The sequence below is a fragment of the Pongo pygmaeus genome, chromosome 16 (assembly GCF_028885625.2).
Source record: "Pongo pygmaeus isolate AG05252 chromosome 16, NHGRI_mPonPyg2-v2.0_pri, whole genome shotgun sequence".
In the NCBI taxonomy this organism is placed as follows: domain Eukaryota; kingdom Metazoa; phylum Chordata; class Mammalia; order Primates; family Hominidae; genus Pongo; species Pongo pygmaeus.
Window position 1 is genome coordinate 88,564,264 of NC_072389.2, and position 23,167 is coordinate 88,587,430.

Genomic DNA, 23,167 nt, shown 5'->3' on the forward strand with positions numbered 1-23,167 from the left:
GGCACAGATGCCTTGACAGCCAGAACAAGAGTTTGACTTTATCAGGGGAATGAGAAAAATGAGTCAAAACCTGAAGGATGTTAAATTAACTGGATTAAGAGGGGGAAGGAAATGCATTCCAAGCAGAGAGAGAGAGAGAGTAGCATGTAGCAGGAAGGAGCATGGCAAAGAGAAAATTATCAGAGAAAGCCAGCTGGAGCAGAGAAAGCAAGAGGAAGCACAGTGAGGGTTGAGACTAGTGAAGGAGGCCAGGCAGAGCCTTTAAGCCATGTTCCATGTTGTCTATGTCCTTACAGTGATAAGCCATGAAGGTTTCTTTTCTGTCTTGTTTTTTTGGTGGAGGGTGGAGTGGAGGAGGAAGGGAGATAAGGAAGAGGCTAGGGAGAGGAGGGCAAGAATGACCTCATCAGATTTACATGGGAAAGAATTACTTCAGGTGCCATGTGGAGAAAAGATTGGAGGGAGAACTAGAGTGGATGTGGGTAAATGAGTTTCAAAAGTTATTAAAGAGATTCAAATAAGCTATTGCAAAAACTTTGCATATTATGGTAGTGGCAGATGTGGAGAAAAGTGGTTAGATTTGAGAGATATTTATGAGGCAAAATTGACAGCAGTTGATGATGGACTAGATAGGGGAGAGTAGTAAGGTATAAAGGATGAGTCCTAGATTTCTGACTATGCGTCTGAAACAATGGTGATAGTGTTCACTTAAACAGAGAAAAAGCAAAAAGGACCACATTTATTGAGGGGAAATAGCGAGTTGATTTGGGACATATTAAGTTTTGAGTTGCCATTGAATATCCAAGAGACCATCGTAGATACTGGTATGGAGCTCAGAGAAGAGGTCTAAGCTGAGATGTAAATTTGAGGGTTATTTCGATCTAGGTAGTGATCTAAGCTGTGGGAGTAGAAGAGTTATCCTCAGGAGTGAACAGTGGATGAGAAGAAGACTGTGTAGGTAGGTCCAAGTCTTGAGGAACGCTAACATGTATTTAATGACTGAGTAGAGGTAGATGAAGCTGCATAGGAGACTGGAAAGAAATAATCAGGAAGTCAGGAAGAGAAAGTTTCCTAGAAACAGACAGTGTGGACAGTAATGTCAATTACTGTTGGAGACGTCAAGTAAGATGAGGACTAAAAACGTTCGATGAATTTAATCACATGGAAGACACTGTGAACCTTAGAGCTGTATTAGGGAAGTGGCAGTGCTGGAAACCAGACTGAAATGGATTGGAGCGGGTGAGAAAACAGTTAATTAGTCTAAGAAGTTATGTTGTGAATAGAATAATTTAGTGAGGGTTTTGGGTTTCTTTGGGAAACTTACAGACATACGCAGCAAATATTGATTAACACAAGACAGTTTAATCACAAAATAAGTCACGTGCCAATAGAGTCCAGAAGAAAAAAGCAATCCGTGAAGTCTTGCAGTAGTAATAGTAGTGGCTACCATATTGATCTTACTATGTACCAAGCAGTTTCCGGCATCACACTTTGTGATTTCAAATTATATTACAAAGCTATAGTAACCAAAATAATACATAGTACTGGCATAAAAACAGACATATAGATCAATGAAACAGAACAGAAAACACAGAATAAACCCAAGCATATTACAGCCAGCTAGTTTTTGACAAGGGTGCCAAGAATACACAATGGAGGAAGAATAGTCTTTTCAATAGTGTTGGCTTGCACGCACATAGGCCATAGACCCTATAAAGCAACTACACAATCGAGACTACAAAGGAACTATGTATGACAGGAACAAAACCCCACATATCTATCTATCTATCTATCTATCTATCTATCTATCTATCTATATCTATATATAGATATATATATAGATATTTTTTGAGACGGAGTCTCATTCTGTCACCCAAGCTAGAGTGCAGTGGCACGATCTCAGCTCACTGCAACCTCTGCCTCCTGGGTTCAAGCAATTCTCCTGTCTCAGCCTCCTGAGTAGCTGGGACTACAGTCACCCACCACCATGCCCAGCTAATTTTTGTATTTTTAGTAGAGACCATATTGGTCAGGCTGGTCTTGAACTCCTGACTTCAGGTGATCCGCCCGCCTCGGCCTCCCAAAGTGCTGGGATTACAGGCATGAGCCACCATGCCCGGCCCCCATATATCAATATTAACCTTGAATGTAAATGGCCTAAATGCTCTTTTTAAAAGACCCAGAGTGGCAAATTGGATTAAAAAAAAAAAAACACCCATCCTTCTGCTATCTTTGAGAGACCCATCTCACATGCAGCAACACCCATAGGCTCAAAGTAGAAGATGGAAAAAGATCTACCACACAAATAGAAAACAAAAAAAGCAGGAGTTGTTATTTTTGTATCAGATAAAATTGACTTTAAACCAACAACAGTAAAAAGGGGCAAAGAAGGGCGTTAATTACATAATAATAAAGAGTGCAGTTCAATGAGAACACCTAACTATCCTAAATGTATTATATATGCACTCAGATTTATAAAACAAATGTTTCTAGACCTAAGAAAAGACTTTGACAGTCACGCTAAAACGGTGGGAGACTTCAACACCCCAATGACAGCATTAGACAGATCATCAAAACAGAAAACTAAGAAATTCTGGACTTAAATTCAACACTTGACCAATTGGACCTAATAGAGATCTACAGAATACTCCACCTAACAACCCCAGAATATACATTCTTCTCATCTGCACATGGAATATACCCTAAGTTTGACCACATTCTCAGTCATAAAAGAAGTCTCAATAAATTCAAAAACATTGAAATAATACAAAGTATCTTCTCAGACCACAGTAGAATAAAAATAGAAATCAGTACCAAGAGGAAATCTCAAAACCACACAAATACATGAACTAAACAACTTGCTCCTGACTGACTTTTGGGTAAACAATGAAATTAAGGCAGAAATTTAATAAGTATTTGAGGCCAGGCATGGTGGCTCATGCCGTAATCCCAACACTTTGGGAGGCCGAGGTGGGCAAATCACGAGATCAGGAGTTCGGGACCAGCCTGGCCAACATGGTAAAACCCTGTCTCTACTAAAAATACAAAAACGTAGTTGGGCATGGTGGCGGGTGCCTGTAATCCCAGCTACTTGGGAGGCTGAGGCAGGAGAATTGCTTGAGCCCGGGAGGCAGAGGTTGCAGTGAGCCGAGATTGTGCCACTGCACTCTAGCCTGGGCAACAGTGCAAGACTCCATCTCAAAAAAAAAAAGTATTTGAAATAAATAAAAATTGAGACACAACATACCAAAACTACTGGGATGTGGCAAAAGCAAGGTTAGGAGGAAAGTTTATAGTGCTAAATGCCTACATCAAAAAGATAGAAATATCTCAAATTAACAACCTAACCTTGCAACCAAAAGTACTAGCAAAATAAGAACAAACTAAACCCAAAGCTAGCAGAAGAAATAATTAAAATAGAGCAGAACTGAATGAAATTGAGACCCCCAAAACCGTACAAAGGATCAATGAAGCAAAAAGTTCACTTTTTGAAAAGATAAACAAGATTATAGACCACTAGCTAGATTAACAAAAAAAAAAGGCATCCAAATAAGCACAATCAAAAGTGACATCACAACGGATCCCAGAGAAATACAAAAGATCCTCAGAGAATATTATGAACATCTCTATGTACACAAACTAGAAATTCTAGAGGAAATGGATAAATTCCTGGAAACACAAATTCCCAAGATTGAATCAGGAAGAAAGAGAAATCCTGAACAGATCAATAACAAGTAAGGAAATTGAATCAGTAGTAAGAAACCTACCAACCAAAAAAAAAAAAAAAAAAAAAGAAACAGCCCTGGACCAAATGTGTTCACAACTGAATTCTAGCAGACATACAAAGAACAGCTGGTACCAATCCTAGTGAAAGTATTCCAAAAAATTGAGGAAGAGGGACTCCTCTCTGACTCATTCTATGAAACTAGTAGGGTTCTGATACCAAAATCTGACAAAAACACAAAAAAGAAAACTACATTGTCCCTGAACACAGATGAAAAAATCCTCAAAAAATACTAGCACACCAAATCCAGCAGCACATCAAAAAGTTAATTCACCACAGTCAAGTGGGTTTTATTCTTGGGATGCAAGGATGGTCCAACATATGCAAATCAATAAATGTGATTCACCACATAAATAGAATTAAAAACAAAAATCATATGATCATCTCAATAGATGCAGAAAAAGCATTTGATAAAATTCAACATCCCTTCATGATAAAAACTCTCAACAAACTAGGCACTGAAGGAACACAACTCAAAATAATAAGAGCCATCTATGAGAAACCCACAGCCAACATCATACTGAATGGACAAAAATCTGGACGCATTCCCTTTGAGAACTGGAACAAGACAAGGATGCCCACTCGTATCACTCATATTCAACATAGTATTGGAAGTGCTAGCCAAAGCAATCAGGCAAGAGAAAGAAAAGGCATCCAAATAGAAAAAGAGGAAGTCAAATTATCTCTCTTGGCTGACAGTATAATTTATACGTAAGAAACCCTAAAGATCCTGCCAAAAGACTCCTAGACCTAATAAATGACTTCAGCAAAGTCTCAGGATACAAAATCAATATACAAAAATCAGTAGCATTTCTACACACCAATAATATTCAAGCTGAGAACCAAATCAAGAACATAATCCCATTTACAGTAGCCACACACACTCACAGTACCTGGGCATACATCTAACCAAGGAGGTGAAAGATCTCTACAAGGAGAAAGAAATCATAGACTACACAAATGGAAAAGCATTCCATGATCATGGATAGGAAGATTCAATATCACTAAAATGTCTACTACCCAAAGCAATCTACCAAATTAGCAATATCACTTTTTTACAGAATTAGAGAAAAATGATTCTCAAATTTATATAGAACCCAAAAAGAGTCTGAATAGCCAAGGCAATCCTAAACAAAAAGAATAAAGCCAGAGGCATTACATCTCCCAACTTCAAACTAAACTACAAAGCTACAGTAACCAAAACAGCATGGTACTGGTACAAAAATAGACACATAGACCAATGGAACAGAATGGAGACCCCTGAAATTAATCCAGACACCTACAACCACCTAATTGTCAACAAAACTGGCAAAAATTAACAATGGGGAAAGGAATCCCTATTCCATAAATGATGCTGGAAAAACTGGCCAACCATATGCAGAAGGATGAAACTGGACACCTACTTCTCACTATATACAAAAATTAACTCAAGATGGATTAAAACCTTAAATGTAAGTCCTCAAACTATAAAAATCCTAAAAGAAAACCTAGGAAATACTCTTCTAGACATTGCCTTAGGCAAAAAATTTATATCTTAAGTGCTCAAAAGCAAATGCAATAAAAATTGACAAAATGGGATTTAATTAAATTAAAGAGCTTCTGCACAGGAAAAGAAACTATCAACAGAGTAACAAACAAGCTACATAATAGGAGAAAATATTCACAAGCTATGCATCCAACAAAGGATTAATATCCAGAATCTATAAGGAAGTTAAATAAATCAACAAGAAAAAATAACATTAAAAGGTGGGCAAAGGACATGAAAAAATTCTCAACATCACTAATGATCAGATGAAAACCACAGTGAGATGCCATCTCAAACCAGTTAGAATAGCATTCAGCCAAGCAATCCCATTACTGGGTATATATCCAAAGGAAAATAAATCATTCTATCTGCACTTGTACATTCATTGTAGCACTTTTCACAATAGCAAAGACATGGAATCAACCCAGGTGCCCATCAATGGTGGATCAGATAAAGGAAATGCAGTATGTATATACCATGGAATACCATGCAGCCATAAAAAAATGAAATATTATTTGCAAGAACAAGGATACAACTGGAGGTAATTATTCTAAGTAATTTAACACAGAAACAGAAAACCAAATACTGTGTGTTCACACTTGTAAGTGGGAGCTAAACTTTGGTATACATGGCCACAAAGATGGAAACAATAAACACTGGAGATTCCAAAAGGAGAAAGGGAGAGGAGGGTGCAAAGGTCGAACAACTACCTGTTGGGTACTATGTTCACTAATTGAATGATGGAATCATTAGAAGGCTAAACCTCAGCATCACATAATATACCCAAGTAACAAACCTTCACATATAATCCCTGAATCTGAAATTAAAATAAGTGAAATAAATGGTATTGGGAAAACTGAATATCCACATATGAAAGAATGAAATTGGAGTCTTTTCTTATTCCATACACAAAAACCAATTCAAAGTGAATTGAAGACTTAAACACAAGACCTCAAACCATAAAATTCCTAGAAGAAAACATAGGGAATTTCTTTGACTTTGACCTTGCCAATGGTTTTTTGGATATGACTCCAAAAACACAGGCAACAAAAACAAAAATAGATGAATGGATTACACCAAACTAAAAAGTGTCTGTACAGCAAGCAAACAATCAACAACAAAAAAAAATGCAGCTTATGAATTGGTAGAAAATATGAGCAAACCATGTATCACATAAAGGGTCAATATTCAAAAAAATAAGGAACTTACCCAACTTAATAGCAAAAAAAAAATTGGATTAAAAATTGACCAAAGTACCTGAGTAAACATTTTTCCAAAGAAGACATACAAATGGCCAATAGATACATGAAAAGGTACTCAACGTCACCAATCACCAGATAAATGCAAATCAAAACCACAATGAGATATGATGTATATTATAGAAAAGATAAAACATTACAGGTGTTAGGATATGGAGAAAAAGGAATTCTTGTACATGGTGGGAATGTAAACTGGTATAGCCATATGGAAAACAATATGAAGTTTTCTCAAAAATTAAAAATGGAACTTTCATATGATCCAGCAACATCCCCTCTGGTGTATACCCAAAGGAAATGAAATCAGTATCTTGAAGAAATAGCTGCACTCTTATTTATTGCAGCATTATTCACAGTAACCTAGATAAGAAGCAACCTAAATGTGCATCAATCAATGAATAAATAAATGTGATGTGTAAATATATGTCTGAATATATATAGTACACATATATTCCATTATATATTATGTAATAATATACGTAATAATAATGTATACATCTAAAAGAGTTGAATACATAGAAGCACAGGATAGAATGATGGTTACCAGGGGCAGGGAAGTGGGGGAAACTGGGAAATATTGGGCAAGAGGTATAAAGTTGAAGTTGTATAGGATGAATAAATCTAGAGATCTAATGTACAGCATCATGACTCTAGTTAATAATACTGTACTGTATACTGGAAATCTGCTGAGAGTATATTTCAGGTGCTCTCACCACACACACACATGCACACACATGCATACACACACAAAGGTTACTGTGAGGAGATGGATATGTTTTTCACTTTAGTAATCATTTTACTGTGTGTGTATATATAAAACCTCATGTAAATTTTAAATATATACAATTTTTATTTAAAAATAAAATATGGACTATATAAAAAGAAACTTTATAATTGTGAGTTTAAAAAAACAATAGCATGAAAAATGAAATTGCCATACTATAAATAAATATGAGATATCATTAGGGGAAGACATAATTCACTGGAAAATTAGTGGAACAAACAGTACTTCAAGAATTTATACTTGGTGAATTATCACTTCAGGCCAGTCTGGGAATGCATCAGAGACTAGTAAGTATTGATATATAGAAAGAGGAGGAATTTTCTAAAAACTGGTATGAAATGAGTAAAAAAGCATTGAACCAAAAAATAAAAGTTATTCGGTACACATGGTGAGGACCAGAAGGTTTCAGGGATGAGAGATTGGGGTGTAATTCTATAAAGGTAGATTGAGATCAGTTTGGGAAGAACCTTGATTGCCAGGCTGAGGGGCTTGACATAAGTATAGATTTTTTAAAATCTTCTTTTAAGGGCACCAGACAGCTGTAGAAGCAAAAAACTAAAATTTCAGAGAGATAGGAGCCCTTCCTCAGTGAGTTGATATGGCCAGCCATTTACTTCTCTGGGAACACTTGTCAAGTCTAGGCCTATGCTGAGGATTGAGCTTGGCATAAGCAGAGAAACTATAGTAGGGGAAAGAGAAAGCAGTGGAACACTTGAATGTGGGCTGATAGGACTAATTGAAATCTAGAAGAGCCCTAGATACATGGCTGGTTTTCAATGTGAGACATTCACTACGTGTTTGCAGGGAAGGGAGTATGGTGTGCTGAGAGGCTGGGCCAGAAAAATCCCACAGGAATATACCACAGTCTTATTTGAGAGTAAGTGCTTAGAAGAGAGTTCCACTAGAATGAGGGCCTTACTACAAACACATCTCAAGTCTTGTTCTTGAGACATTTGAAACTAGAGTAAGACTATGTCTAACTAAAGGTGCCATTGAGCCCTAATCTAGCTCAGATTCTGGTAAGAATGAGGTGACCTGCCCTGTATTTTACCATAGGAAAGAACAAATTGTCTCCTGTTGAAAATAACATTGATTTTAGTTTTTACAATTCTCTTATACACAACATCTAGCATATAGTAAACTGTTATGAGGCCTATGAAGAACCAGGAAATATTTGAAGACATAATGGTCAAGACTTTTCCAAAATTGATGAAAGAATCAGCCCACAGATTCAAGAAGCTCAGCAAACTCCAAAATAAACACATAGGAAACCACCCTAGACAACTATTGTCAAACTTCGGAAAACCAAGTAAAGACAAAGTCTTAAAAGTAGCAAGTGAAAAACTATACGTTATCTACAAAAAGAAAAAGTTATATCTGACTTTTAAACAGAATGATACGTGACTTTTCAACAGAAGCTATGGAAGTTACATGACAGTGACATGACACTTTAAAAGTGCTAAAGGTGCCAGAAGGATCTAGAATTTTAAAGCCAGCAAATCTGAGAATTGTATATCTAGCAAAAATGCCCTTTAAAAATTTAAGCAAAGTAAAAATGTTTTCAGACAAAAAAGAAAAAGCTGAGATACCTACTACAAAAAGTATTAAAGGAAATTGTTCAGTTAAAAGGAAACTTATTCCAGATAGAAGCATGAAATGCAGGAAGGAATGAAGCACATGGAAAGGGTGAATATGTGGGTAAATATAAAAGAATATTGACAACTTAAAGTCAAAATTACTATATTATGTTTTTACACGAATATGAAAGTAAAATACGTTAGAACAGTGGTACAAAAGGCAAGAGGAGTTAAATAGAATTAAATTGCTTACAGGTTCTTCCATGCTAGACGTGGTAAAAATGTCCATTTAAGTTTGAGCCAGAAAAATCTCATGACAAGTCAAAAATTCATTTTTATTTTTAAAACATAGAAAGATAAAATTCTAATAGTAAAGTAGAATAATAAAAATGCCATTTATTAATACAAAAGAAGGCAGGAAATAAGGGGTATGGGAACAAAGAAGGGAAAAATCAAAAGCAAATAGCAATACAGTCAACTTAAGCCCAGCTAGATCATTACATTAAGTGTAAATGAACAAAATATTTTGATTAAAACTCAAAGATTGATTTTTCACACATTAAAAAGATATTATTTTTAAAAATATGCCAATAATTTACAACTTACATAAAATGGATAAATTTTTTGAAAAATACAATTTACCAAAAGTAACCCAAGAAGAAATAAAAAGTCAAAATAGCCCTATATCTGTAAAGGAAATTGAATTTGTAGAATTGAAGGTGTAATTTTAAACCTCACCATAAAGAATTCCAAAATTTTCAGATTCTGTGTAGGATGCAGAAAGTCAGAAAGATTATGTCCCCAACATAACAATAAGAAAAAGCCAGATAATCTACAAAATCATAAATTTGTATGAATCCTTTAGAAACCTGAGATCACAGGTTAACCAATTAGCCTGACATTAAGGAAAAACAACTTCCACCCAGTTGAGACAGGAGGCAAGCACTGTTTCACCCAAAGCAGGGCATGGAATGAAGACTAGCTGTTACAAAAGTGGATAAAATAAATCATTTACATCTTTAGTTGCTAAAGACTTGAGTGTGAACTACTGTGAGAGTATAGAAGCTCTGAGAACTTCAGACACTAAAGGGGGAGTTCAAAACCACTCATAGACTCTTCCCTATGGATGTTCACTCTATGATCATCAGAAAGATTGGGAGAAAGGCTGGAGGCCACAGAAAGTTTCCTTCGTAGCACGGGCATGGAGAGAAGAATGGTTGTTGTTGCAAAAGAAAAAAAAAGCAGGAAGCTCCATTTGAATGACTCTAACCTACAGAACAAAAGCGTTAATCCACTGTGGGAGAGACATCACTCTGACGACCCCAATGAATAGCTGAAGATGTATTGTACCTTGAGGAAAGATAAAGAAAAACAACAACAAGAAGCAAAATAAAACCAAACCTTGAACATGAAGAAAGAACAGAAACTGTCTCGGGAGTAACAATTAGAGACCTACTACATCAAGTGAAGGAGCAGGTGCACTGAGATAGCGCTGCTAATGAGGCCCGGGGGCACAGGGACTGCCTAAGACTGAAGCTGAACCAGAACAACAGAGAAACCACCACACACTCACCTTCCATTTCCCAAACACAAAATTCTAAATGTGTATGCCCTTAACACTTGAGCTTCAAATACACAAAATATAAACTTATAGTACTAACATAAGAAATGTAAAAACATGCATTTGTAGTTGGAGACTTCAACACTCTCTTTAAGTAATCTATAGAACATAGACAGGAAATGAATAAGGATATAAAGACCTGAACAACACTATTAACAATGTTTTCCAAATTGACACTTGCAAAGCACTTCTGTCAACAATAACAGAATACACATTCTTTTCAAGTGCAAATGAAACGTTCATTCAGATAAACTATATTCGGAGCCATAAAACAAACCTTAACAAACATAAAAGAATTGAAATCATGCAATCTGTGGTTTTGATCATAACAGAATTGAATTAAACATCAATAATAGAAAAAAGTTGGAAAATCCCCCAATATTTGGAAATTACACAGCAAATTTCTAAATAACGAATGGTTTTAAGCAAAAGTAAAAGAAATTAGAAAATATTTTGAATTTAATGAAAATATAGTATACCAAAATCTGAGATGCATCTAAAGCAATGCTTTGAGGAAAATTTATAGCATTTAAGGTTCATATTAGAAAAGAAAGTCTTAAATCAATAGTCTAAACCTTCATTGTATGAAACTAGAAAAATAAGAGCAAATTAAATCCAAAGCAAAGTAGAAGGAAATAAATGAGGATAACAGCAGCAATCAATAAATTTGAAAACAGAAAAACAATAGAGAAAAACAAACCAAAAATTGGTTCTATTAAAAGATAATAAAGTTAATAAACCAAAAGAGAGAAGACACCAATTACAAATATCAAGAATGAAAGAGAATAGCACTACAGACCTTATAGACGTTTACTTTACATTGTGGCCTCTTCTTTTTTCTTTTTCTTATTTTCGACAATTTTATCAGGTTGCCATTCATTCCATGTTTGCTTCAAGAAGGAAGAAATTAATATTTAGAAGGTAATATCAACAGTATTTGAAAACTACTTGGAAAGGAGAGAAGGAAATGAGGGAGAGAAAGTCAATTAAACAGAACCTTAGCCTGAGTTGCCAAATTCATAATAGAAACTTTGTTGATATGTTATTTTCTGGGGAATGTAAGTCTGAGTGAGATAATTAATTGGGGCATGCTAAGTTTTCATTTATCTGAGGGACATCCAAATAAAGATGTCTAGTAGGTGGATAAATATGTGGGTTGGTGTTTGAAGGGAGGTCTGAAGTAGGGATTCAAGTTTGGGAGTCACCACCTTACAGGTAGTATTAAAACCATGGGAGTAGATTGGTGATATGTAGATTGAAAAAGCTGAGGCCGAGGATGATGTCCCCTGACTTTCTAAAAGTAGTTTCCAATTCCTTGGTACCACAAGACACCACAGGGAGCAGTCCCAAGTACCAGGAAAAAGAACTAGCACAAGCAACTCAAGACTTTTGTCCTCAAAGAAGAACCTAGAACAGCTCACTATATTAAAATGGGGTTGGAGCTGTGTATACAAATAGTGGGCAAGTGCATTCAGGCACTTCCTGGACTTAAACCTGTTCAGAAGAGAATAAACTTTCTAACCAGATTTTAGTGGCTAGACATAAAAAGTGAGCTGAGGAAACATCTAACAAGGGCAATAGTGGAGCTGCCACATAACCAGGCTGCATTGTTAGATGTGGACAGCATTGATTTCTTGTTTGTTTTTCCATAAGTATCATAAAATACTAAACACAGATGATAAAGATTATGATGTTTTAAAGATGCTGCTGGAATGTTATCAAATATTCCATAACAGATAATAAATATTCCAGGCATATGAGCATAGGCATATTTATAAAGAGAAAATCAATTTTCTGCAATTATGTAGAACTTACATTCATACTATTGTATGCTATCACATCCATCTCTCAGTGTCCAAATTCTTGCTTCCATTTTGAAAACCAAAGCTGGTTTGGTGAGGGAGAAATATTCTCTTCTGTTTACTCTCTTATAATGAGAATCTTTTTTCTCTTGCGTGGTAGCAAGAATTCTCCCTATATGATTGTGTGGAACTATAAACCTTCAATAACATCTGTGATTCCTTTTAGCTAGTGAAAAATAGTGTTATACTTTTATGCTTCAGTTTGCAAAGAAGAGAGATTCCCTCATGGTACCTCAAGAAAAAAAGACTCTGGTAAAGCTTCATGTGAACTGAAAATGGAAAGCTATCAGGTGCCCAGGGAGCTTGAAGGAACAGCTTTTCCTTTCATCTCCACAATGAGCTACATGATTTCTCTCACAGCATCATCACTTCCCTTCACTCATCTGCTCTGATTGCCACTTTACTAACTGGCCATCTCTGCCTAGTTATCATTTCTGTTTCCTTACAGGTCTGTTTTGAATGTAACTTCAGCTTTCCATAGTTCTTCGGCTCTACTTCCTGGCATCCTTTTCAATTCTCCCATTTCTATCTCACTCATTATTTTCAATTTTAGGTTTACAAGAATAAGAATGCTTGATCTAGCTCATCTTTTCTGTCAGTTTGTCTTATAGGTCTCTGCTAGCCTAAAGGTCGCCTATTCTTGAGTCAGGTGCACTCCCTCATCCAGACATTAGTAACTTAATCATTTAGTCCAAAACTTGGCCATTTTGGCAGAAATGGGTAAGCATTTTTTCTCTTCGAAGAAGATATCCACCATAATAAGTTTTCAAGGTTTGACCTTTCCTGTAAATATTGCATAGACTTTAGTCCAGATTTTAGTATATTATCTTGTGTAATAAATTTCTATCTTTTATAAATTAACTTTTGGTATTTAGAAATACATATTTTGGCCTGAAGTCAATTCTATGGTATTTCCTAGCTTACTATCTTCCTCATGGAGAAATAGAAAACACAAATAATCGTTAGTTGAAATATAAGCATTTCAGTTTTAGTGAAGTGTACCATTACCGACTTGTAATGGTGTTACAAGTCATCATTCTGTATACACCAGAGTGACCCAAAATGCTCCACAGTCTAGGTAAACTGCAGGAAGTAGGCTTAAGGTTATTTAACTTCCAAACCCCAGAACTCTGCTCTAACGGTCACTTGAAATTCTACAATTTCAAACACCTCTGAAGGCATTCAGTTAAGGCCTCTGGCCTCTAGAAGGCCCTCTCTCTCTTTTGGGAATGCCTTAAAGTCCATTTCATGAGGGAAAGTTGAAGCCAGTGATCTTTCTGGGATAGCACAAGTTACCCTGCATCTTTGCTCAAGGAGTTCTTTCTGTAGGCTTCCTAGAGTATACCAGAATTAAAATTTTCTCCCCTTTGATGAGTCTCTCCAAAGCAAGGAGTAATACCTGTATTACTATTGCCCACATGTGAGGGCACTTGATTTTATTTCAAGCCCCAGATTTTAGACATACCTTAGCATTTTGTGAGTTGTAATTAAAATCCCAACCACTTCCTAGGAATACAACCATAATCTCCTAAACTCTGTCCTCACCTACAACACAGTCCTTTTGGCTTTCAAGAACTATCCACAATCAGGCTCAGATGTGCTTTTCCTTTGTTATGTAATCAGATGAATCTGAAAGTGGAAAGTTATATGTATTAAAGTGAGGAGATGGGTAGAGGAAGGTGGAAATGAAGAAAAAGAACGAATCTGAAAGGAATCAGAGAAACTGTATTCTGATATTATTGTTTAGATTTCTAAAGGAAATGGAAAGATGTTTGGCAATGAGAGAAGTCAGTTATGATTTTTAGAAGATGGTTGTTTTCTTCAGCATTTAAAAATGTTTTTGCTTTGTTTTAATTTTCAAGATGATTATAGAGCTTGGGACCTTCATAAAAGTGAACTTTATAAGCCAGAACAAACTTACCAACCCCCCACTGTGAAATTTGAAAATTCAACTACATTCCAGGATGACTTTGTTCCTCAGGAGATAAAGCCTAGGCAAAGCTTTAAACCCTCCTCTGTGGTCAAACGTTCTACAGCCCCTTTTAATGGTATTACAAGTCATCGCCTTGATTATATACCTCATCAGCTTGAACTCAAGTTTGAAAGGCCAAAAGAAGTTTACAAACCAACTGACCAACGCTTTGAGGATCTCACAACTCACCGGTATGACTTTCAGGGTCTTACTGGTGAAACTGCAAAAATCTGCAGACCTGTACACACCAGAGTGACCCAGAATGCTCGGTTTGAAGGAAGCACTGAATTCCGTGAAAGTTTTCAGCCATGGGAAATCCCACCAGCTGAGGTCAAGAAAGTACCAGAGTATGTGCCTCCTACAGGTAGCATGCTGTTAAACAGCACAAGCCACCTTGATTATGTTCCGTATCAGGCCAACCGTGTTGTTCCCATCAGGCCAGTTTCTCAAAAAAGAAGTAACAATTTTCCTTTCCAAGGAAAAAGCACCATGAAAGAAGATTTTCCAGCATGGGAAAGTCATCATCAAGGACTTATTAAGAAGCAGCAGCAGATTCCCAACCCATCTGGAAAATTTGATGGTTTGAGCACTTTCAGATCTCACTATGTGCCACATGAATTGATCCCAACAGAGAGTTGCAAACCTTTAAATATTGCTTTTAAGAGTTCTGTTCCATTTGATGATGTAACCATGTACTCTGTAGAGTACACACCGAAAAAACAGGAAATTTGCCCAGCTAGCTATCCCTCTCCTCCAGGTTATATTTTTGAAAACACAAATTCCCAAGGTCATAAATTCTTCCGCAAGATTACTCCCACAGTGAAGGCCTTCTAATAACCAAAATGTGCTTAAAAGGAAGCTACTAGCAAGTTGTTGGTTTTCCAAGAGAAAACTCAATTTTTGTAGTGAAAAAAATTTATGATATAATAAATCTTTTTGTTTGTTTGTTTTTGAGAGGGAGTCTCGCTCTGTTGCCCAGGCTGGAGTGCAGTGGTGCAATCTCAGCTCACTGCAAGCTCCGCCTCCTGGGTTCACACCATTCTCCTGCCTCAGCCTCCCGAGTAGCTGGGACTACAGGTGCCCACTACCACACACGGCTAATTTTTTGTATTTTTAGTAGAGATGGGGTTTCACCGTGTTAGCCAGGATGGTCTCAATCTCCTGACCTCGTGATCCACCCGCCTCGGCCTCCCAAAGTGCTGGGATTACAGGCGTGAGCCACTGCGCCCGGCCGATATAATAAATCATGTTTTATATTTTTAAACAAGAAAATTGGAAAATGTATTATAAGAAATCAGAATCTTAAAACCATTTTGTATTGATATTTTAACCAAGATTGTTCTTTAATGTGCATTTTGGAAGGTTGAATAATATAGATTCCCATATGTACCATTTTAATACTCAACATACTGCTTAGCAGCTTGTCCCCAGTCTATTATTTATAATTCTGTTTATAATTATGGCAATTGTATGGTTATTCACATAGCAGCTGTCATTTATCAAGCACATCAGGATTATCTAGGACAACACTGAAAATGATACATGGATTCCTCTTCCAAGGCAACAGAATTCATTTTACTCAGACTTCACAGCATCTACATAGCATCCACTGAGTCAAGTTTTGGTTGGTGGTATACAGACTGCTGCATTGCTCTTCACCATGTTCAAGTTAGCAAGAGGCACTGTGGTGTGGCAAGGAAAGGCTCTGTGTGCTGGGAATCAAAGAACTTGAGTTCAAGTTCTAACTAATTATTATTTTTAGAGACAGGGTCTCACTGTCACCCATGCTGGAGTCCAGTGGCATGATCATGGCTTACTGCAGCCTCAGCCTCCTGAGCTCAAGTGATCCTCCTGCCTCAGCCTCCCAAGTAGCTGGGACTACAAGGGTGTGCCACCACACCTGGCTATTTTTTTAAATATACTTTGTAGAGATAGGTTGTTGCTATATTGGCCAGGCTGCTTTTGAATCCTGCCTTGGCTTCCCAAAGCACTGGGATTACAGGCATGAGACACTATACCCAGCCTGAGTTCAAGTTCTAATAATATAGATTTCTATTTGTACTACCTTAGACAGTGACTCATATCTCTGAGACTCAGTGTCTTTATTTGTAAAATGATGTCTGTTCTCAAAAAGAGTTTGTTTTGATCATCAGACTATATGGTACATTTTAATCCTTAAAGTACAAATGTAGAGGATTGTTTAAAAAAATTGCTCAATCTCTTTTTGTACTTGTTTTCTCCTTTTCAAATTAGGATAATTACTTACCCAATCCTCATTTTCTGGCCTGTATCAAGGATTGTAAAATAACCTAACTTGCTTTGAGCTATGAGTAGTATGTGAGGAGTCTTGTCCTTTAAAACTTCATGAGCACCTGAGAAATTCTTAACAGAGAATGGAAAGCTTGGAATGGGGTAAATACAGTGGTTTCAGTAACAGTATCTGCAGAAAGGAAAAAGTATTCGCTAGGGTAGTTTTAGGAAGACTGACAGCTCTGAAGAAATCTTTAGGGTAAATGTAGGTAATTTTGCACCTAATTGCCAGGCCAAGTCACTGTTTAGAGGCAGGAGCCCCAGCAGGGGGCATAATCACCTGGTTCACCTCTTCCAGTGTGAAGATAAGTGATAAGGAAAGGAATGATGCCAGTAAGTATAGTAGAAACACTCTATTGCATTTATAAATGCTAAAAGTTTCCCAATGAATTAAACTCTTATTGGGTGGTTTTTTTTAAAAAAAATTGAATAATTGCATTATGGGAGAATATGATTTATTTTAGCATATTTAGTCTTTTATGGCTTCAGAATTATTTCAAAATATATTTTATTGAAAATCATTAATATTTGGTTATTTTAATTGTTCAAAAGTAACTTGTTCTTATTTATATTTATTAGTAAAAGTATGGTGTGTGAAACTTTATATTTCTATGCAACATTAATAAAATCAATAAAAGGAACGGATTTTCAAGATTTCTGTACCTAATTTTTTTTTAAAGACAGCATTTTAATAAAGTTCTGTCTAGGTTAACCTATACATAAGTAGATGTTCTTACTTTTTAAGTACAAAACAATAATGTATAACCAGAATTAAAAATAAGGGAATACTACAGCACTCTCTCATCCCGTCCCATATTCCAGTGCTGGATATTCAAATCCCTTTGTAATTTAATGGGGGTGGTCTCCTCTCTGGACAAAGGTCACCCTTAATAAGACATCTACTAGAGTTTCCAGAGGCAAATTGCCATCATAAGAATTGAAGATGAATAATGGTGTTTCCCCATAATCTAACACTCAGTATAACAGGTGTGAAAATAGAGATTGAAACAGAGAACAATGTAAGACATTCAGCCTGGGATTTCAGGAACGTCTTCCTTACAGAGAGGATAGACAGGTGAGCTGAATCTTGGAAGATAAGTAGGAAATTGCCAGATCAAGAAAAACAGGAAGGTGGGAACAGCATAAAAATAGGCACAGAGGGACCCTCTATCTCTGTGAAAGAGTTAAAGGGACTTCCAGGCTATGTTGGTGGAAAGCTAGCAATCCCTGATTCATTCTCCTCTTAGGTCTCCTTGAAATACTATGCGGGAACACACACAAAAAACATTTTAACAGGTCTGGAAACTAGTAATATTACTTAGCAACCTGCCAGATTCCACTATGCCAAACTTGGATAAATCTAATGAAGAAAGGAGGAAAATTCAGAGATAAAAGTCAGTAGGTTTCTACCCCAGTCCCATCCCATTTCTACCCTATCTCTCTGGAAACCCTTGTTGTGTAAAATGAGACCACAGACTGAAATTAGAAATAAAGGCTTTATGATTTATAAAAACTGCACAGACAATGTAAGGAGTGAACCCTAACATAAACTATGGACTTTGAGTGATAATGTGTCCATGTAAGTTCCTCAACTATAGCAAATGTACCACTCTGGCTGGGGGTGTTGATAGTGAGGAAGGCTGCGCATGTGTGTGGGGAGAGGCATATAGGAACTCTGTACTTTCCACTCAGTTTTGCTGTGAACCTAAAACTGCTCTAAAAAAATAAAGTCTATTTTGAAAGTTTTCTTAAAAGCCCTTCAAGGCAGGAGGGAGGTGTTCAGTCAGAGGCTGGGAAACCCACATCCCAGCTTCTGAATATCTCACATTTGCAGGCTTGCTTTTATACAAAACTATAATCTAAGGCCTTCTCTGAGAATCGCTGTGTGAGAAGATCCTCATGATATTCAGGAAGCAGAGGGGAGACCTCTGAAAGTTCAACAGAGTCGAGGAAGTGAACCTTGCAATCATGAGTTAGTAACTTCAAAAACACTGTTTAAAAACATGCTGACAACATGGTTTTGAAAGGGTTGCGGTGTCCAGTAAAACATCAGGACTCTTTCATTTTGTTAAGGCTTTCGCTTTTTTTCCCGTGTCATTCAATGCTCTTTTGCATCCAAGTGCAGATTTTCACCCTGTATCACAGACACAGGACTTTCATCAATACTATCCCTCCCCAGCCTTCTCATAAACACAGCACACAGCTTGATAGATGCTCTCTAGGGTGGCCAGGGGCATTTCTCCATCCCATCCAATATCTGTGTTAAAACTTATTTTTCTTTTCTTTTCTTTTCTTTTTTTTTTTTGAGACGGAGTCTTGCTGTGACACCCATGCTGGAGTGCAGTGGTGCAATCTCAGTTAACTGCAACCTCTGCCTCTTGGGTTCAAGCGATTCTCCTGCGTCAGCCCCCCAAGTAGCTGGGACTACAGGTGCATGCCACCATGCTCGGATAATTTTTGTACTGTTAGTAGAGATGGGGTTTTGCCATGTTGGCCAGGCTGGTCTCAAACTCCTGGCCTCAAGCAATCCACCTGCCTCGGCCTCCCAAAGTGCTGGGATTACAGGCGCGAGCCACCGCGCCTGGCCAAGACTTCTTTAATTGTAGCCATCATGGAACTATAATGACTAACAAGGAAATGTGGCTGGGAGTTGCTTATAGAGAGTAAGCAAGCAATAGCAAAACCAAAGCAAACCAAACCCAACTACAAAAACATAGGTAAAAGTTCTAAACAGATACTTCACCGAAAAAGATATACAGATAGTGTCTTAATTTGCTAAGACTACTATGAAAAGTACACAAACAGGGTGGCTTAAACAATAGAAATGTATTTATCTCTCAGTTCCAGAGACCACAGATCCAAAGATCAAGGTGTTAGCAGGGCTGGTTTTGAGGCTGTGTGGGAAAATCGGTTCCGTTTTTTTGTCCTAGCTTCTGGTGGTTTGCTGGTGATCTTTGGTGTTCTTTGGCTTGTACAGCTCTGTCTCTATCTTCACACAGCATCCTCCCTGTGTGCATGCGTCTGTTTTCAAATTTCCCCTTTTTATAAGGACATCAATCACATTGTATTAAGGCCCATTCTGATAACCTCACCTGAACTTGATCTTTTGCAATGACCCCATTTTCCAGTAAGATTATATTCATAGGTAGTGAGGGTTAGAATTTCATTTTTGGAGGAGACACAATTCAACCCAGAAAAGGCAGTGAAGAAGCACATGAAAAGATGCTTAACATCAATAGTCATTATGGAAGTTCAAATTAAAACTGCACTAAGATACCACTACATACCTACTAGAATGGCTTAAAGAAAACAAAAAAACCACTGCACACACAAACCTGGTAATACCACATACTAGCAAGGGTCTGGGACAACTGGAACACTCACATATTGTTCATTAGAATGCAAAATGGTACAGCTACTTTGTAAATCAGTTTAATAGTTTCTTATAAACATGCACATATCATATGACCCAGCAAACTCACCTCTAGGTGTTCATCAAAGAGAAGTGAAAATGTAGGTTTATGCAAAAATGTGTATATGAATGTTTATAGAACTTTATCTGTAATCACCCCAAACTGGAAACAACCCACATGTCTTTCAAATGGTAAATGAGTGAACATCTATCCATAAATAAAGCCAGTTCAAGGAACAAACAACATTTTGTTGTTTCAACATTTGTTGATTCACCCAACAGCATGCATGGAACTTAAATGTACTTTGGTAAGTGAAAAAAGCCATACCCAAAAGACTACATGTTATATAATTCAATTTGTATAAATTTCTGGAAAAGGCAAAACTATAGGGACAGAAAATAGTAAATGATTGCTAGGGGTGGGGGTAAAAGCAATTGACTGCAAAGAAGCAGGACAAAAGAATTTGGGGTGGAGTGGAACTAAGAAACTGGTGGTAGATATACAACTCTGCATTTGTCAAAACCATTAGAATCCACCAAGTTAATTTTACAGTATGTAAATTATGAAAACTGTCACCCAGGATGTGGCATTGAGAAGAAAGGAGATTACCTAAGTGATTTTGGACAAGTGTTCAAATTGGCTACTATAAAGCTAAAGACAAAAATAATTGTATATGAACATTGTACTCTAGTTTTTAATTTTTTTTCTCTGACAGAGGTATGTGTTATCAATTCTAAACTGAGTATAATAAGGTTGAACTGAAAAAATATAGTGTAAATAGCGACAGCCAGACTTCTATCAGAGAAATAAGTTACAAATAAGAAAAAGATGCAGATAGCACCATTCACAATAGCAAAGTTATGGAATCAACCCAAATGCCCATCAATGATACACTGGATAAAGAAAATGTCATACATATACACCATGGAATACTACGCAGCCATAAAAAGGAATGAGATCATGTTCTTTGCAGGGCCATGGATGGAGCTGGAAGTCTTTATCCTCGGCAAACTAATGCAGGAACATAAAACCAAATACATGTTCTCACTCATAGTGGGAGCTGAAAAATGAAAACACGTGGACATGGAGGGGAACAACGCTTACCGGGGCTGGTCAGGGGAAGGCAGTGGGGGAGAGCATTAGAGAAAAGAGCTAATGCAGGCTGGGCTTACTAATTAGGTGGTGAGTTGATAGGTGCAGCAAACCACCATGGCACACGTTTACCTATGTAACAAACCTGCACATTCTGCACATGTACCCCAGAACTTAAAATAAAAAGATGCGGATTATATTGAACCCTATGGTGCTGAAATAGTGTGCAGAGTCTCAGTATGAATTCATAGATACACAAAAAAATAGATGTGTGTGTGTGTGCATTCACAGGTTAGTATATATGCTCTGTATATATGGGCAGTTTAATCAGAGATGGAAATAGTAAGAAAGAGACAAAAAGAAATGCTATAGATTAAAAACACTGTAACAAAAATGAAGAATGCCTTTGACAGGCTTATTAGTAAACTGGATTCTGCTGAGGAAAGACATCTCTGAGCTTGAGAATATCTCATGGAAATCACCAAAACTGAAAAGGAGAAAAAGATTGAAAAAAATACAGAGTATGCAAGAACTGTGAGACAACTGCAAAAGATGTAACATACATGTGATGGGAATTCCAGAAGCAGAAGAGAAAGAAACAGGAGAAATATTTGAAACAATAATGGCTGAGAATTTCTCTCAATGTGAGACACCAAACCACAGATCCAGGAAGCTCAGAAAACATCAAGCAGGATAAATGCCCACAGAAAAACTATATGTAGCCACCTAAGTTACAAACTATGAAAAAAAAAAAACCAAAAGATTAAGAGAATATTCCGAAGGAACCCAGAGGAAAAAAAACCACCTTACCTATAGAGAAGTCAAGCTAAGAATTACATCCAACTTCTCAGAAATTGTGTAAGCGAGAGGAGAGTGGAGTGAAATATTTAAAGTGTTGAGAGAGGGAAAAAAAAAAGCACCACCAACCTAGAATTCTATATTCTGTGAAATTACTCTTCATAAGTGAAGCAGAAATAAAGACTTTCTCAAACAAAAATTGAGGGAATTAGTTGCCAGTAAACCTGCCTTGAAAGAAATGTTAAAGAAAATTTCCTTGGGAAGAAGGAAAATGATACACGTCAGTAACTTGGATGTATATCAAGAAAGGAAGAGCATTGGAATAAGAATAAGTGAAGATAAAATGAAAACTTTTATTGTTCTTATTCTTAATTTATAATCAAATATATTATTGCTAATTATTATTTTGAATAAACGATCTGTTTGATCAATAGAAACATTTTAACACATTTTTTTCTTTATTATACTTTCAGTTTTAGGGTACATGTACACAACGTGCAGTTTAGTTACATATGTATACATGTGTCATGTTGGTGTGCTGCACCCATTAACTCGTCATTTAACATTAGGTATATCTCCTAATGCTATCCCTCCCCACTCCCCCCACCCCACAACAGGCCCTGGTGTGTGATGTTCCCCTTCCTGTGTCCATGTGTTCTCATTATTCAGTTCCCACCTATGAGTGAGAAGATGCAATGTTTGGTTTTTTGTCCTTGTGATAGTTTGCTGAGAATGATGGCTTCCAGCTCCATCCATGTCCCTACAAAGGACATGAACGCATCCTTTTTTATGGCTGCATAGTATTCCATGGTGTATATGTGCCACATTTTCTTAATCCAGTCTATCATTGTTGGACATTTGGGTTGGTTCCAAGTCTTTGCTATGGTGAATAGTGCCTCAATAGACATACATGTGCATGTGTCTTTATAACAGCATGATTTATAATCCTTTGGGTATATACCCAGTAATGGGATGGCTGGGTCAAATGGTATTTCTAGTTCAAGATCCCTGAGGAATCGCCACACTGACTTCCACAATGGTTGAACTAGTTTACAGTCCCACCAACAGTGTAAAAGTGTTCCTATTTCTCCACATCCTCTCCAGCACCTGTTGTTTCCTGACTTTTTAATGATTGCCATTCTAACTGGTGTGAGAGGGTATCTCATTGTGGTT

General features: G+C 36.9%; 1 protein-coding gene across 1 annotated transcript; it reads left to right on the forward strand.

The window, feature by feature from the left end:
* The first annotated feature begins 397 nt into the window (after positions 1-397).
* LOC129013887 (stabilizer of axonemal microtubules 2-like) lies at positions 398-15,215 on the forward strand. Its single transcript, XM_054450599.1, has 2 exons — positions 398-482; positions 14,272-15,215. Exons 1-2 carry the CDS (start codon positions 398-400, stop codon positions 15,213-15,215), a joined length of 1,029 nt encoding a protein of 342 aa, XP_054306574.1.
* The last annotated feature ends 7,952 nt before the right edge of the window (positions 15,216-23,167 follow it).